Source organism: Aquarana catesbeiana, linkage group LG13, assembly GCF_042186555.1.
Source record: "Aquarana catesbeiana isolate 2022-GZ linkage group LG13, ASM4218655v1, whole genome shotgun sequence".
Classification (NCBI taxonomy): domain Eukaryota; kingdom Metazoa; phylum Chordata; class Amphibia; order Anura; family Ranidae; genus Aquarana; species Aquarana catesbeiana.
In genome coordinates, this window is record NC_133336.1 from 66,274,844 (window position 1) to 66,292,666 (window position 17,823).

The 17,823-nt window shown below is 44.8% G+C and overlaps 1 protein-coding gene across 5 annotated transcripts in view; it reads right to left on the bottom strand.

Annotated features, from left to right (window-relative positions):
- LRRC9 (leucine rich repeat containing 9) overlaps positions 1-17,823 on the bottom strand; it is a 244,501-nt gene that overhangs the window by 134,046 nt on the left and 92,632 nt on the right. For all 5 annotated transcript variants that reach the window (XR_012237138.1, XM_073610131.1, XM_073610129.1 and 2 more), the window contains 3 exons: positions 15,830-15,985; positions 14,236-14,438; positions 3,340-3,471 (listed from right to left, as the gene is read on the bottom strand). Coding sequence is in view for 4 of the 5 variants with exons in the window: in XM_073610131.1 (XP_073466232.1) it covers positions 3,340-3,471; positions 14,236-14,438; positions 15,830-15,985 (491 nt within the window). In the remaining variant the exon portion in view is untranslated. The remainder of the gene's footprint in view (positions 1-3,339; positions 3,472-14,235; positions 14,439-15,829; positions 15,986-17,823) is intronic.

Genomic DNA, 17,823 nt, shown 5'->3' on the forward strand with positions numbered 1-17,823 from the left:
CGTGTGTGGGAAAGTCCGTTCATTCTGAAAGTCCGGCGGAAGTCCGTCGGAAAGACCGGATTCCGGAAAGTCCGGCTGTGTGTAGGCAAGTCCGGCCGTTCAGAAAGTCCGGCGGTAGTCCGCCGGAAGTCTGGCGGCAAGTACGTCGGACCTAGCTTTCTAGAAAGTCCGACCGTGTGTATGCGGCAATAGGGTCATTATCAATGACCAACAACTTCTGAACAAAGTTTAAATGTTTTCTTTTCATTATTGTCCATTTTTATCTATGTACCTTGTACATTGAACTAAGTAATGGCTGAAAGCAATGACCTGGGCCTTAAGAGAGGACGAAGACCACTTTGAGGGTAGGGGGCAGACAGAGCCCAGAGACTATTTCACTAAAAGATACTATAAGCCATTTTCATGATTTTTTTTTTTTTGTCAGCTTAGAACAACAAGTGTGAGCAGTGAATTAAAAGAATGTACCAAACCAAAGCCATATAAGGTCTTTAATAAATAGTGTAAACCTTTTTTAGGTAGACAAATTAGTCGTACCTACACCTTGCTCCTGCAAGATGGCAATTGTTCTTTATATAGTGCATTTCAGATGGCTGTTCACAGTTCTCAACAGCAAATGTGCTTTAGATGGATGCCCATTGTTCTCTACATCATACAGTATGTGCACTAGATAGATGTCTAATGTTTTCAACTGTGTATGTGTATCAGATGAGTGTCCATAGTTCTCTACAGCGTATATGCACCAGATGGATGTCCATAGTTCACAACAGTGTACATCCACTAGATTGATGTCCATTGTTTACAACTCTGTATGTACACCAGATAAATGTCTATAGTTCTCTACAGCGTATATTCAATAGATCAGTGGTCTCCAAACTGCGGCCCAGGGGCTGGATGTAGCCCTTTGATTGTTTTTCTCGGCCCTTGGGACATTATTCCCCCTACTGTCAGCAACAGTGGGCCATAGCTTTTGCCACTCTATTCCCCCTACCGGCATCAATGATGGAACACTATTCCTCCCACTGACACCAATAAAGGTCACTATTCCTCCAACTGACACCAATGATGGGGCACTATTCCTCCCACAGAAACCAATGATAGGGCACTATTCCTCCCACAGACACCAATGATGGGGCACTATTTTTTCCACAGACACCAACAATGGTCCACTGTTTCTCCCACTGACGCCAACAATGGGGCACGATTCCTTCCACTGACACCAACGATGGGCCATTATTCCTCCCACTGACACCAACGCTGTGGCACTATTCCTCCACATAATGCCAAAGATGGGGAACGGTTTATTCTCACTGACACCAGTTCATTTTCTACTCCCACTGGCCACAGTCTGCCCCCCTCAAGCCTGAAGAACAGTAAACTGGCACCCTGTTTAGAGAGTTTGGAGACACCTGCACTAGATGGATGTCCTCCATTCTCTAGATGAATGTTTATTGTTTTCTACAGCAGTGTTTCTCAACTCCAGTCCTCAAGGCGCCCCAACAGGTCATGTTTTCAGGATTTCCCTCAGATGAAACGACTGTGGTAATTAGTAAGGCAGTGAAACTGATCAAATCACCTGTGCAAAATAACGGAAAGTCTAAAAACATGACCTGTTGGGGTGCCTTGAGGACTGGAGTTGAGAAACACTGTTCTACAGCATATGTGCATTAGATGATTGTTTATCATTCTCTATAGCATATGTGCACTAAATACTGTAGATATCTATTGTTCTCCACTAGAAGGGCAGTAGATGGAATGTGTAACAAATCTTGCTGATAGTTTTAAAACTAACATTTACAATGAATACTATTGAGCTTCCATTTACTAAGGCTGACCATACATTATGAAATTTTATTTGTTTCTTTCAACCAGGGGTTGAAAAAAATCAATTGATTCCCCTAATAACTGTGAGCGTTGATTGGGTAATCCAGTCTGCTGAGCTACTGTATTCTGAGATTGGGAGCTTTCCCCACCATCAGAATACAATTATTACTGCTGCCAGCTATAGCCAGATGCAGTAATCGTATGAAAAAAAAAGATGGATCTACTTCAGTACAAGCAGCCTGCCCATTCCATCTATGGCTGGCCTAAGTTTAACAGTTTAATGATGTGCAATAGCAGATAAGGTCATATTGTGTTCCTATTTGCCAGTATGTGGATTCCATATCAGAAAGGATATCAATCTCCTGATTCTCATAACATGAACTGACCACAAGCGAATTCACAAACAACTTCATTGATCAAACATTCCCTGTATGTACAGAATGACTTTAAAGCCTAAGTTTAGTCACTAATAGAAAATAACCAGCACAAAGGACATTACTTACAGTCAATAGGATGTGTGCCTTCTGCTGCTGTCTCCCCTATTAGTGGAAATCCTCCTTCATCGTTTCTCTCATCTACTTCCACCACAGTAATCTTCTGTTGTGGCTGGGGTCAATAGTGCAGGTGGAGCTGTGACAGGCACATGTCAAAAGTTTTGATTATGCCTGCCCTTTCCACCCAGCTACTCTATTCATAGAAACTGTTCTATACTGTCCTTTGCATGAAACAGGATTTATGAATGGAGGATAGGCAGATTATTGAAAGTCGCCCCCTCCATTCATAGATCATGTTTTATTCACAGAAGCTATAGTACAGCCTGTCATAGTTCCATTGGTTCTTTTAGCCCGCGCTGCAATTGAAGATTGCAGCGGGGGGGGTCAACAGAGGAGGATTTCAGCTAATAGAGGAGCCAGCAGTACAACAGACACATCCTACTGACTAAGTTCCCTTGTGGTGATTATTTTTATCAATTGTAGCCAAACTTAAGCTTTAAACCTACACTGAAACACTCAAACTGATTTACATGCAGTACAGCTTTAAACCACGCAAAGCATCATTTTGTCACAAGAGATATTGTGTCAATTATCTACAGTACTTAAAGTGGATGTAAACCCTTACACATCACTTTTCACTACAGGTAAGCCTATAATAAGGCTTACCTGTAGGTACCGTGAATATCTCCTAAACTTGCACCATTTAGGAAATATTCACTGTATCCGTATGTGCCAATGACATTTGGCATTGAAAAACGGCTCGCTCATGTCGTTTCTTCAGCTGCTGTGCCATGACTGGCAGCTCTGGCCAATCACAGCGCCGGAGCCCACTAACCGCCGCAGGTCACAGCGGTGTCTGGGGACTGCTGCACCAGCTTCAATCTAAGGTAGGTATTTCATAATGAGTGAGTATGCGATATATACACGCTCATTATGCCTTTGTCTTGCAGGTTGTTTTTTTTATTTTTATTTTTTATGTTATGGGTTTACAACCACTTTAAATGCTGTCATGAACTTAGCTTACCATGAATCTGATGGAGTGCCTTCTTCAAAGCGAACATTCCCTACGGTTTCAAGTTCTGTCTGTAAGAACTGGACCATGAGATCAAAGCTTTTTTTCGTCCTTTCAACTTCTTTCTCATGAAAAACATCTATGCTAATACATCAACAGAAAATAAAAAAAAGAGAGAGACGTGGAAAAATTAACATTATCTCTTCAACTTTTAGAACTGCACACTGTAAGAGTACAGCACGAGTAAAAAATATGTCCAGATTTAGAAACATAGAAAAAGTGACGGCACAAAATGATACCATGCATCAACTACCCTTTCAGTAAAATAATACTTTCTAAGATTAGTTTTGAATATTCCTCCAGTTCGTTTAAAGTCTATGTGTCCTTGATTTTGGTTTCATATTGAAAAAACTGCCCCCCTGAACCTTATTCACCCCCTTCATGTATTTAAAGAGATTGTAAAGGTAATGTTTTTTTTTTTTTTAATAACAAACATTTCTATACTTACCTGTTCTGTTAAATAGAATTACACCGAGCAGCCTCAAACCTCCTCTTCTCGGGTCCCCTGCTGGTACTCTTGGCCCCTCCTCTCTGTCCAGTGCCCCCACGGGAAGCCGCTTCCAATGGAAACACTCAGCCCTGCCCCCACTCCCTCGTCAATGGCTTTGATTGACAGCAGCAGGAGCCAGCGAGACACGGAAGTGAGGGGAGAGAGGAGCTGCAGATGTGAACAGCACTGGATAGAATGAAGGCTCAGGTAAGTAAAAGGGGGGGGGGGGGTGATGCCTAAACATGTTTTACCAGGGCCGGTACAAGGCATGGGCGGAAGGGGCACCTTCCCAGGGTGGAGCTTTTCTGTGTAGAGGCAAGGGGTGCACTTGGAGCTCCGGCAGCTCCCTTCTCCCTATTTTTCTACAGAGCCCAAAGACAAGTGCAGTGTTTAAACATGATAAGAGAATGTTCACTTCACTGGAGCTCAGCCTTATTTACTGTCCGGCTGACACCTGGAACTTTATCCCCCAATGTCACAGGCTGCCCTCTTGTTATCTTCTGTTATCAGCGAACTGCTTGTGGAATCTTTCTCCAGTTGCCAGACTGTGGGACCTGTCAGCATAGACAATGTATCACCTTACCCTGTCACCCCGTTTGGACATAAGGCTGGACTTTCTGTTATCAAGTGAAGAGATGTAACACTACTTTCCTGCAGAGGCGTTGCTAGGTCTAAAAAAGATCTGGGACTAGAGCCCATAGCAGCGAAGTAAAGAAAATCAAACGCTTGGGCAGGCATATCCATGTATATAATATACATGTGTGTTTATATATATTTATATACACACACACACACACACACACACACACACACACACACACACACACACAGTATCTCAAAAGCGAGTACACCCCTCACATTTTTGTAAATATTTTAATATATCCTTTCATGTGACAACACTGAAGAAATTACACTTTTCTACAATGTAAAGTAGTGAGTGTACAGCTTGTATAACAGTGTAAATTTGCTGTCCCCTCAAAATAACTCAACACACAGCCATTAATGTCTAAACTGCTGGCAACAAAAGTGAGTGCACCCCTAAGTGAAAATGTCCAAATTGGGTCCAAAGTGTCAAAATTTTGTGTGGCCACCATTATTTTCCAGCACTGCCAAAACCCTCTTGGGCATGAAGTTCACCAGAGCTTCACAGGTTGTCACTAGAGTCCTCTTCCACTCCTCCAAGACGACATCACGGAGCTGGTGGATGTTAGAAACCTTGCGCTCCTACACCTTCCGTTTGAGGATGCCCCACAGATTCTCAATAGGTTTTAGTTCTGGAGACATTCTTGACCAGTCCATCACCTTTACCTTTAGCTTCTTTAGCAAGGCAGTGGTCGTCTTGGAGGTGTGTCTGGGGTCGTTATGTTGGAATACTGCCCTGCAGCCCAGTCTCCAAAGGGAGGGGATCATGCTCTGCTTCAGTATGTCACAATACATGTTGGCATTTTCATCCCAGAGATGATGCACAAGAAAGCTCGCAAACAGTTTGCTGAAGACAAGCAGACTAAGGACATGGATTACTGGAACCTTGTCCTGTTGTCTGATGAGACCAAGATAAACTTATTTGGCTCAGATGGTGTCAAGCGTGTGTGGCGGCAACCAGGTGAGGACAAGTGTGTCTTGCCTACAGTCAAGCATGGTGGTGGGAGTGTCATGGTCTGAGAATGCATGAGAGCTGCCGGCACTGGGGAGCTACAGTTCATTGAGGGAACCACGAATGCCAACATGTACTGTGACATACTGAAGCAGAGCATGATCCCCTCCCTTCAGAGACTGGGCTGCAGAGCAGTATTCCAACATGATAATGACCACAACAACACACACCTCCAAGATGACCACTGCCTTGCTAAAGAAGCTGAGGGTAAAGGTGATGGACTGGCCAAGCATGTCTCCAGACCTAAACCCTATTGAGCATCTGTGGGGCATCCTTAAATGGAAGGTGGAGGAGTGCAAGGTTTCTAACATCCACTAGCTCTGTGATGTCATCATGAAGGAGTGGAAGAGGACTCCAGTGGCAACCTGTGAAGCTCTGCTGAACTCCATGCCCAAGAGGGTTAAGGCAGTGCTGGAAAATAATGGTGGCCACACAAAATATTGACACTTTGGGCCCAATTTGGACATTTTAACGTAGGGTGTACTCGCTTTTGTTGCCATCGGTTTAGACATAATGACTGTGTGTTGAGTTATTTTGAGGGGGCAGCAAATTTACACTGTTATACAAGCTGTACACTCACTACTTTTCATTGTAGCAAAGTGTAATTTCTTCAGTGCTGTCACATAAAAAGTTATAATAAAATGTTTACAAAAATGTGAGGGGTGTACTCACTTTTGTGAGATAATATATATATTATACATAAAATATTGTTACATATCTGTGCAGATCCCCCCCTTACATCAGGGTCCCCAGAGCGCCCCTCAATACATCAGGGTTCCCAGAGCCCCCCTCATTACATCAGGGTCCCTAGAGCCCCCATCATTACATCAGGGTCCCCAGAGAGCCCCCCCTTACATCAGGGTCCCCTGAGCTGCTTCTCCTCTAGCATTAAATATAAGCCTCCTAAAGTTTTTTTTTTTTTTTTTTTTTATAAATTCTTTATTTAAGAGGAACATACAGAGACCATAATGGTGTATATCAAAATTAAGTATTTGTTCCCAAGCTAGCGACCGAAAAAGGGGTTAAATCCGCCCGCAAAACGCCGCCGCAGCGGCGCTTTGCCGGCGGTATAGCATCGCTGCCCCATTGTTTTCAATGAGCAGGGGCGCTTTAGGAACGCTGAGTTCACCGCTCCTAATGCGCTCCAAAAAAGCTGCTGGCAGGACTTTTTCTGACGCCCTGCCAGCGCACTGCTCGGCGCTATTTTTAACACTATAGCTCCTGCAAAGCGAGCTAAGAGGGAGCTAAGCCGCTAGCTTTCTGTACTCCTCCTAGATGAACTTGTGCCAGTGAAACCATTTTTTGGAAAATTTCTCACTTAGGTCTTTTTCTGTGGCCACCAAGTCCTCCATTGCGTGAATGTCCGCAACTTTCCTCAACCAGATGGCCATGATGGTGGCTGTGTCTGCTTCCAGCATAGGGGGATGCAACGTTTTGCCACAGTGAGCAGGAGAGGCAATATGGATCTCCTATAGATCTTACTAGGAATCCCGTGGTGATGCAAAAGGAAGAACTCGGGGGTCGCCGGTAACTCCTGATCTGTGAACTTCTGAACTATACAGTGTACCTCTGTTCAGAAGGGCTGTAGGATGAGGCAAGACCAGAAGACTTGAAGGAGCATTCCAACCTCCTCCCCACATCTCTAAGGTCCATGCTTTGAGGGATCATCTTGTGGATCCTTTCTGGTGTGTAGTACCATTGGGACAAGACTTTAAATCCTGCCTCCTGGTGTCTGGCACAAATAGAAATCTTGTGGGAGAAGAGGATGAGCCGATCGACTTGTTTCCTCTGTAAGTTGTAATCCCAGCTCACGCTCCCACCTGGCAATATAAGGAGGCCTAAAGTCCGGCAGTTGGGATATCAGTAGTTGATATGTCAGGGTAATTCCATGCCTCACTGGAGACTGCTCCAGGCTTAGCAATTCAGAGGAGGTCAGCAGCCTCCCGAAAGCTACCGGGGAGGGCAATGCACCAATATAATAGGACAACTGTACTTTTTGCCAAGAAGAGAGCCCCGCCAGGGCTGGGTCATCCAGGATCTGTTGCCTGCTCCTCCATTGTCCATTAGTGAGGAAGTGTCGGGTCTGTGACCTCTTGACCAGCTTCAACTCTAGGAATCTAAGGTCGTTGAGTCCCGGACTGAAAGCCGGATTGCCAACAATGGGAGTGAATGGAGACAGGAGCGGCACTACAGAAAAATCATGGAAGGCCCTCCGGGCAGTCTCCTAAAGTTTCTTACCTTCCTTAAATTCACAACGTGTGAAGGGGGGAGGCGGGGCACTGGCAGCAGCCAGGTCTAAATGAGAAGGTTCCGCACTGGGAGGGAGCGGAGTTAGACAAACTGTGGTTGGATTGTAACAACCAACCACTGAGGAGACAGGGAGCCGGGGAGGTGTGGCCAGCCCAGGATAGGACAGGACTGCAAGCCAGGAAAGTTCCGCTCAGGAGTACGTTACATAAAGAATGCAGGGCAAAGAAGCAAGCTACATAAAGAATGCAGGGCTCAGGAGTGCGCTACATAAAGAATGCAGGGCTCACCAGTGCCCAGCAATGCAGTCTCACCAGTGCCCAGCAATGCAGCCTCACCAGTGCCCAGCAATGCAGCCTCACCAGTGCCCAGCATCGCAGCCTCACCAGTGCCCAGCATCGCAGCCTCACCAGTGCCCAGCATCGCAGCCTCACCAGTGCCCAGAAATTCAGCTTCACCAGTGCCCAGAAATTCAGCTTCACCAGTGCCCAGAAATTCAGCTTCACCAGTGCCCAGAAATTCAGCCTCACCTGTGCCCAGAAATGCAGCCTCACCTGTGCCCAGGAAGCAGCCCCACCTGTGCCCAGGAATTCAGCCCCGCCTGTGCCCAGGAATGCAGCCCCACCAGTGCCCACATATCAGCCTCACCAGTGCCCAGGAATGCAGCCTCACCTGTTCCCACATCTCAGCCTCCCCTGTGCCCAGGAATGCATCCTCACCAGTGCCCAGGACTGCAGCCTCACCTGTGCCCAGGAATGCAGCCTCACCAGTGCCCACATCTTAGCCTCACCAGTACCCACACCTTAGCCTCACCAGTGCCCAGGAAAGCAGCCTCACCAGTGCCCAGGAAAGCAGCCTCACCATTGCCCAGGAAAGCAGCCTCACCAGTGCCCAGGAAAGCAGCCTCAAAAGTGCCCAGGAATGCAGCCTCACCTGCGCCCAAGAATGCTGCCTCACCTGTGCCCACATCTCAGCCTCACCTGTGCCCACATCTCAGCCTCATCAGTGCCCAGGAATGCAGCCTCATCTGTGCCCAGGAATGCAGCCTCACCAGTGCCCACATCTCAGCCTCACCTGTGCCCAGGAATGCAGCCTCACCTGTGCCCACATCTCAGCCTCACCTGTGCCCAGCAATGCAGCCTCACCTGTGCCCACATCTCAGCCTTACCTGTGCCCAGGAATGTAGCCTCATCTGTGCCCACATCTCAGCCTCACCTGTGCCCAGCAATGCAGCCTCACCTGTGCCCACATCTTAGCTCCACCAGTGCCCAGCAATGGAGCTTCACCTGTGCCCACATCTTAGCCTCACCTGTGCCAGGGATCAGAGAGGAGGAAGAGGAGAGCCGGCCAAATCATCACAGAGGCCGGCATTGCCTGCCTTGTCAGCTTTAATTTGAATTGCCGGGTGCCTGCCATCACATAAGTGCCGGAATTGGACAAGTGTGCTGTCTGTCAAAGGAGCCATACCAGAAGGCGGGACTTTGTGACGACAGGCACTCAGCAATTCAAATTAAAGCTGACACAGTGGGAGACGCCGGCCTGACACGCCCCAGTGTGTGGCACCCGGGGCGGACCGCCCCTCTCTGCCTCAGCACCCACCCTGCAATCTAGGGAGAAATCCGGGGACAGACTGGCTCCGGGGACAGTGTCCTCAGTCCAGTAACATCTGATCACCCTACGGTAAGAGACTCAGGGCTATGGGTCCCAGATTTGGAGCTATAGCCCCAGAAGCCACCCCCTAGCGACACCACTGCTGCCCTACATGCTTTTGCTTAGCTACTCTTAGGGCTCCTTCACATGTGTGGGCAATGCACCAATATAATAGAACTGTACTTTTTGCCAAGAAGAGAGCCCTGCCAGGGCTGGGTCATCCAGGATCTGTTGCCTGCTCCTCCATTGTCCATTAGTGAGGAAGTGTCGGGTCTGTGACCTCTTGACCAGCTTCAACTCTAGAAATCTAGGGTCATTGTGTCCCGGACTGAAAGCCGGATTGCCAACAACGGGAGTGAGTGAAGACAGGAGCGGCACGACAGAAAAAAAAATCACGGAAGGCCCTCTGGGCAGTCTCCTAAAGTTTCTTACCTTCCTTAAATTCACAACGTGTGAAGGGGGGAGGCGGGGCACTGGCAGCAGCCAGGTCTAAATGAGAAGGTTCTGCACTGGGAGGGAGGGGAGTTAGACAAACTGTGGTTGGTTGGATTGTAGCAACCAACCACTGAGGAGACAGTGAGCCGGGGAGGTGTGGCCAGCCCAGGACAGGACAGGACTGCAAGCCAGGAAAGTTCCACTCAGGAGTGCGTTACATAAAGAATGCAGGGCAAAGAAGCACGCTACATAAAGAATGCAGGGCTCAGGAGTGCGCTACATAAAGCAGCCTCACCAGTGCCCAGAAATGCAGCCTCACCAGTGCCCACCATCGCAGCCTCACCAGTGCCCAGCATCGCAGCCTTACCAGTGCCAAGAAATTCAGCCTCACCTATGCCCAGGAATGCAGCCTCACCTGTGCCCAGAAATGCAGCCTCACCTGTGCCCAGAAATGCAGCCTCACCTGTGCCCAGAAATGCAGCCTCACCTGTGCCCAGGAATGCAGCCCCACCTGTGCCCACATATCAGCCTCACCAGTGCCCAGCAATGCAGCCTCACCAGTGCCCAGGAATGTAGCCTCATCTGTGCCCACATCGCAGCCTCACCTGTGCCCAGCAATGCAGCCTCACCTGTTCCAACATCTTAGCCCCACCAGTGCCCAGCAATGGAGCCTCACCAGTGCCCACATCTCAGCCTCACCTGTTCTGGGGATCAGAGAGAAGAGGAAGAGGAGAGCAGGCCAGATCAACACACAGGCCGGCATTGCCTGCCCTGTCAGCTTTCATTTTAATTTCCGGGTGCCTGCCATCACATAAGTGCCGGAATTGGACAAGTGTGCTGTCTGTCAAAGGAGCCATACCAGAAGGCGGGACTTTGTGATGACAGGCACTCAGCAATTCTAATTAAAGCTGACACAGTGGGAGACGCCGGCCTGACACGCCCCAGTGTGTGGCAAACGGGGCGGACCGCCTCCCTCTGCCTCAGCACCCACCCTGCAATCTAGGGAGAAATCCAGGGACAGACTGGCTCCGGGGACAGTGTCCTCAGTCCAGTAACGTCTGATCACCCTACGGTAAGAGACTCAGGGCTAGGGCCCCAGATTTGGGGATATAGCCCCAGAAGCCACCCCCTAGCGACACCACTGCTTCCCTGCATGCTTTTGCTTGGCTACTCTTAGGGCTCTTTCAAATGTGTGGAAGTGACTGTTGCTCCTCTGAAAAGATCCATGCTTGGATTGCTTTTCAGAGCTGTTTGAACACCAACTGCCTGCCTGAACACTAAAAATACAGCTGCTACCAAATGTATAGATGCTGTGTCCATGATGCTGTGCTTAACCACTTGCCTACAGGGTACTTTCACCCCTTTCCTGCCCAGGCCAATTTTCAGCTTTCAGCACTGTTACACTTTGAATGACAATTGCATGGTCATGCAACACTGTACCTAATTGAAATTTTTAGAAATTTTTTCACACAGATAAAGCTTTCTTTTGGCGGTATTTAATCATCACTGGGTTTTTTATTTTTTTGTTAAACATAAAAGACTGAAAATTTTAAAAAAAGCTTTTTTTCCTTCACTGATGGGCACTGATAGGCTGCACTGATGAGGTGGCACTGATGGGCACTGATAGTTGGCACTGATTGGCAGCACTGATAGGTGGCACTGGTTAAACAGCATGTTACTTTCAGTGAGTGGTGCTATATATATATATATATATATATATATATATATATATATATATATATATATATATAATATATATATATATATATATATATATATATATATATATATATATATATATATATATATATATATATATATATATATACACACACACACACATACACACATATACACACACACACACAGTGGGCATAAAAAGTCTACACACCCGTTAAAATGTTAGGTTTCTGTGATGTAAAAAAAATTAGATAAAAATGGTTTCAGAACTTTTTCCACCTTTAAATTGACCTATAAACTGTACAACTCAGTTGAATAACAAACTGAAATCTTTAAGGTAGAGCGCAGTAAAAATAAAAAAATAAAATAATATGGTTGCATAAGTGTGCACACCCTTAAACTAATACTTTGTTGAAGCACCATTTGTATTTATTACAGCACTCAGTCATTTTGGGTATGAGCAGCATGGCACATCTTAACTTGGCAATATCTCTTATTTGCAAAAACACTCCAAATCTGTCAGATTGCGAGGGTATCTCCTGTGCACAGCCCTCTTCAGATCACCCCACAGATTTTCAATCGGATTTAGGTCTGGGCTCTGTCTGGCCATTCAAAAACTTTTATCTTCTCCTGGTGAAGCCATTCCTTTGTTGATTTTGGATGTATGCTTTGGGTCGTTGTCATACTGAAAGATGAAGTTCCTCCTAATGTTCAGCTTTCTAGCAGAAGCCTGATGGTTTTGTGCCAATATTGAATGGTATTTGGAACTGTTCATCACTCCCTCTGCCTTGACTAAGGCCCCTGTTCCAGATGAAGAAAAACAGCCCCAAATCATGATGCTGCAACCACCATGCTTCACAGTGGGTATGGTGTTCTTTTGGTGATGTGCAGTGTTGTTTTGTGCGTCAAACATATCTTTTGAAATTATGGCCAAAAAGTTCAACCTTTGCTTCAGACCATAACACATTTTCCCATATGCTTTTGGGAGACTTCAGATGTGTTTTTACAAAATTTAGCTTGGATGTTTTTCTTCGTAAGAAAAGGCTTCTGTATTGCCACTCTACCCCATAGCCCAGACATATGAAGAATACAGGAGATTGTTGTCACATGTACCACACAGCCAGTACTTGCCAGATTTTCCTGCACCTTCTTTAATGTTGCTGTAAGTCTCTTGGCAGCCTTCCTGACCTGTTTTGTTCTCGTCTTTTCATCAATTTTGGAGAGACGTCCAGTTCTTGGTAATGTCACTGCTGTGCCATATTTTCTCCACTTGATGATGACTGTCTTCACTGTGTTCCATGGTATATCTAATGCCTTGGAAAATCTTTTGTACCCTTTTCCTGACTAATACCTTTTAAAAATGATATCCCTCTGATGCTTTGGAAGCTTCCTGCGAACTATGGCTTTTTCCTGTAGGATGTGACTACGAAAATGTCAGGAAAGACCTACTAGAACAGCTGAACTTTTTTGGGGGTTAATCAGAGGCACTTTAAATGATGGCAGGTGTGTACTAACTCCTATTTAACATGCGTTTGAATGTGATTGCTTAATTCTGAACACAGCTACATCCCCAGTTATAAGAGGGTGTGCACACTTATGCAACCACGTTATTTTTTTATTTTTACTATTTCCCTCCTAAAAGATTTCAGTTTGTTTTTCAATTGAGTTTTACAGTTTATTGGTCACATTAAAGGTGGAAAAAGTTCTCAAGTGATTTACCTTTGTCTCATTTTTTTTACATCACAGAAACCTGACATTTTAACAGGGGTGTGTAGACTTTTGACTTTTTATATCCACTGTATAATATATATATATATATATATATATATATATATATATATATATATATATATATATATATATATATATATATATATACACACACACACACACAGAGTATACACATATACACAATACAAAAAAGGTGTGTGTGCAATTACATGCCTTTTTTCCATTGTTCTTCACTCCAGTGAAGTGAAGTGACAGGTCTTATTTCTCCCACAATGGGCAGGTCCTGAATGTTGCAAATACTGCGTGACTTAAAGTAGAATTTCTCCTTAAACCTCAGTAGCCTTAAAAATGTCAACCCCCCCCCCCCCCCCCCAAACAACTATGCTAACAGGTGCAAAAAAGATGCATATACTTACCTATTTTATGCCTGCACTGGTCCGGTCACATGATCTGGCTCTCCAGTGTCAGGCAGCAGTGGTTGCAGGGGAGAGGAAGGAGCAGTGACAACTGATGGGCCATGGTAGTCTATGGGTGAGGTTACCACTCCAGGCTTTACCAACTGTTATGGAGTGGTCTCTTCTCCCTGCAGCCACTGCTGGAATTCTCCTTTAATGACATGGCACCATTCTCTGCAACATCCTCCTATAAGCCCAGGGTGACCTGATTATTAAAATATCCCAAGGGGGAAGATCCTTGAAGTCCAGGATCACAGCAAGTGGGCTGAATGAAATTGAGCATCATTCAATCAGGAAGAGGACTGGTGCTGGACCACACAGCAGTGATTCTGCAGGAACAGCACTAGAGAGAAATGTTCATAGAAAGTACAAAGGTACATGTGCTAATACATGATACAGCTTGTTCAAAGATATAATACGTGTGCACATAAATGGAAAAATAACTCAACGTACATAGTTTAGAAACTGTGTATAGATCTTTGTATTTGCTTAAAAGCTTAACATACTCATCCATCTTTGATGTCCAGAAGTGTATTCTCTCTTTTAATGCATGCATCTTTTGAGACAAATTCTCCTCCATGTCTGATTCTGCTCTGTTGCTCTCCTCTTCTGCCCATAAATCAGAGTTTTTCTGATCTGTGTGGCAATAACGGTTTTCAGGAGATTTCAGAACGTTTTGGTGACTTTCTGGAGGTAGGTCCCATTCTAACTAAAACAAAAACATTCGGACATGCTGAAATATTTTAAGGATGAAGACATATGAAAACATGTGGATACTTCCTAAAAAAAGTAGGTATACTAAATACACAAGTCTTAAAGGGAAAAATAAATCATAATGCTGTAAAGAACATTCCTATGGCATGTTATGACCAAAGAAGCAACTGGTGCAACTCTGCATAGAAACCAATCAGCTTCCAGGTTTTATTGCCAAAGCTTAAACAAGCTTAAGTTAGAAGCCGATTGGCTACCATCTGCACCATATTCTGAGTGCACCCGTTTTAGTAAATATACCCCATAGCATTAAGGGGGTCTTGCTTAAGGTTAGATGGGGTCAGCACACTGAGCGTGGTTGTGTACACTAAAAGTGTAGGTTATACTGCACGATGAAGAAAGGGCCTTCTGCACAATAAGCATGGATCGCTCAATGATGTAAATGTAGCAATAGTAACCCATTTGGAAGTTATGGAGACTATGGATATCGTTCCTCTACCTCAGAAAGCAGAATGTGAGGGAATATATTAATGCCAAAGCCCTCACTTTGGTATTACTTTTTGCTTACTACCCCTGCAGGAGCCGCTTGGTAATTTGGGTTCTCTGTTCTGCACCTCTACTCCAAGAACACCCACAGCCCCTCTGACACACCTGGTTGATTGAAAGTTACTGTAAGCATTAACTGCAATGTGAATAATAATACTGCAACTAATCTAGTGTGCACTCTAGGAGAATGGTTAGGATATGGTGCAATGTCTCCTGAGAGGTACCTTTTAGCTCAAGCAATAATATAAGGTCTCAGTGTAGCAGCTGTAAAGGGAAAATCTTTAATCCTAACTCTTCAGCTGGCTAGTGTTGGGGCCCAGTTGTACTATTGGTGTACAAGGGAATAGCCCCAGTCAAGCCTGGGGGTAGCAATAAGGCTACTATATGGCTGTGTGGTCAGTTCCTAAAAGGTTCAGTCTCTCTAGCAGCCAACAGTAAATCCCAACAGCAGCTCACCAATCTCAGCTATATTGCAGCTAAATATCCAGTCACACAAAGTGATTAGTCCATTCACTGCTCTGCATCCAAGTGTCTCTGACTGTTGGCACATCTGGACTCAGCACTCTGGATGCTGCTCAGGCTGCCAATGTGCAGCAGTGGTAGTGCACACTGGACAGTGATGTGCACTCTCCAGGCTCCCTCATTGCAAGAGGAAGCTGTGTCCTGTACAGCCTCTCCTCTGGGCTACAGTTTCCACAGTACAGTGCTGCCTGACTCAGTCTATTGAACTCCTCCTGTTTAGCAGCTCCCGTCTCTTGCTGATATAGCTGTGGTCCAGTTCAGCACCACCAGATTTTGCACACTTCAGTTTTAGTAAATTAACCCCTTATGTCTAATACTTACACTTTTCGCCTGGAAGAGAAGCAGTTTCATTCTTTCCCGTGGCAGCTGTTCCAATGTGCACTTCCGCTCTTTTAGCATTTCTAATTCTTCCCTCAGATGTCTTTTTATAGTCTTTACCCTCATGTTGTAGTACATTATCTTTTTCATCACTGTAGACTATTAAGCAATATAGAGAGAAATATAGAATTGCATAGTTAAGAAGATGAAAAAATAAATAGAACACATTTATAAAAACAAAAGATGTGGAATTGTAATCTTTTCTGCACCTATATGAAAGGTTCCAGTACTGTAGACACTTAAATACATTCATTAAAGCTGAACTCCAGGCAAACAGCTAAATAATCAAAAAGGGGCTGTTTTAACTGGCAAAAAAATTGTATTCTGTTTATCTAATCCTTAGATGTATACATCTCTGCTACACGGCACAGCTCTCTTTAGTAGGATAGGGCACCTGTGATTTAGCTTCATGTTCACTTACAGGTCATATACCAACCCCCCACTCTCACCCTGTAACTGGACAATGAAAAGAAAAGCAGCACATAGATGAGCTCATTGCTCACTCAATCTGCTCTCTCTCTCTGCAGAAGCATGCTCCTTGCACTGCAGCACACTCAATTGGCTCCTTGTGCTGCTTCTCCTTATCTGAGCTCTGGTGTACCGACTGAACATTTGACTGCAAGAGGCTGATGCTAGGTCAAATTTGAGTACTTACACCTATTGTGTTTAATGTATTTATTAAATTGAATAAATTACAATGAATGCTGTTTTAATGATTACACAGCTGCAATCATTTATACAGTGCCTTGAAAACGAATTCATACCCCTTGAAATTTTCCACATTTTATCATGTTACAACCAAAATCATAAATGTATTTTATTGAGATTTTATGTGATAGACCAACACAAAGTGGCACATAATTGTGAAGAAAAATAAAAAAAATGTTTTTCAAATTTTATTACAAATTATTTGAAAAGTGTGTGTGTAATTTATTCTCAGTATACATACAGCTGTTCTGTGAAGGCCTCAAAGGTTTGTTAGAGAACCTTAGTGAACAAACAGCATCATGAAAGCCAAGGAACACACCAGACAGGCCAGGGAGTTGTGGAAAAGTTTAAAGCAGGGTTAGGTTATAAAAAAATATTCAAAGCTTTGAACACGGAGCACTATTCAATCCAAAACGCTATGTGTGGCGAAAAACTAACACTGCACATCACCCTAAACACACCATCCCCAACATGAAACATGGTGGTGGCAGCATCATGTTGTGGGGATGCTTTTCTACAGCAGGGACAGGGAAGCTGGTCAGAGTTATAGGGAAGATGGATGAAGCCAAATACAGGACAATTTTAGACATATGTTACAGGCGGATACGAGGCCCAGGTACCATCCACTTTGGCCTCAGTGGCACTTTGGATGGATCTGGTCTATGGAGGCTATTTGAATCCAGCATGGATCCCTCCTGGAGCTCCTCAGAGCACATCTTCACTTGTGACCAACACCTTAGACACTGGCGAAAAAATTGATGTGCTCCTGGAAGGAGGAGGGGTTATATAGGGAGTGACCGTCCTGGATTGGGTATACCAGTGTTCATCACCTGAAGGTGGCCTAGAACCCATTAAGTTATTACTTAAGGCTCTGTGTCCCATGATGTACGATAAAGAAAGACTTGTAGCTGTAATTTCAGCGAAAGGTGGTTCTACAAAGTATTGACTCAGGGGGGCTGAATACAAATTCATGCCTCACTTTTCAGATATTTATTTGTAAAAAAATTTGAAAACCATTTATCATTTTCCTTCCACTTCACAATTATGTGCCACTTTGTGTTGGTCTGTCCTGTCACATAAAATCCCAATAAAATAAATTTACGTTTTTGGCTGTAACATGACAAAATGTGGAAAACTTCAAGGGGTATAAATACTTTTTCAAGGCACTGTATCTTTCACATCTGCCTGGAGTTGTTTAGCTTCAACTAGGACAGAGTATTTTACACAAA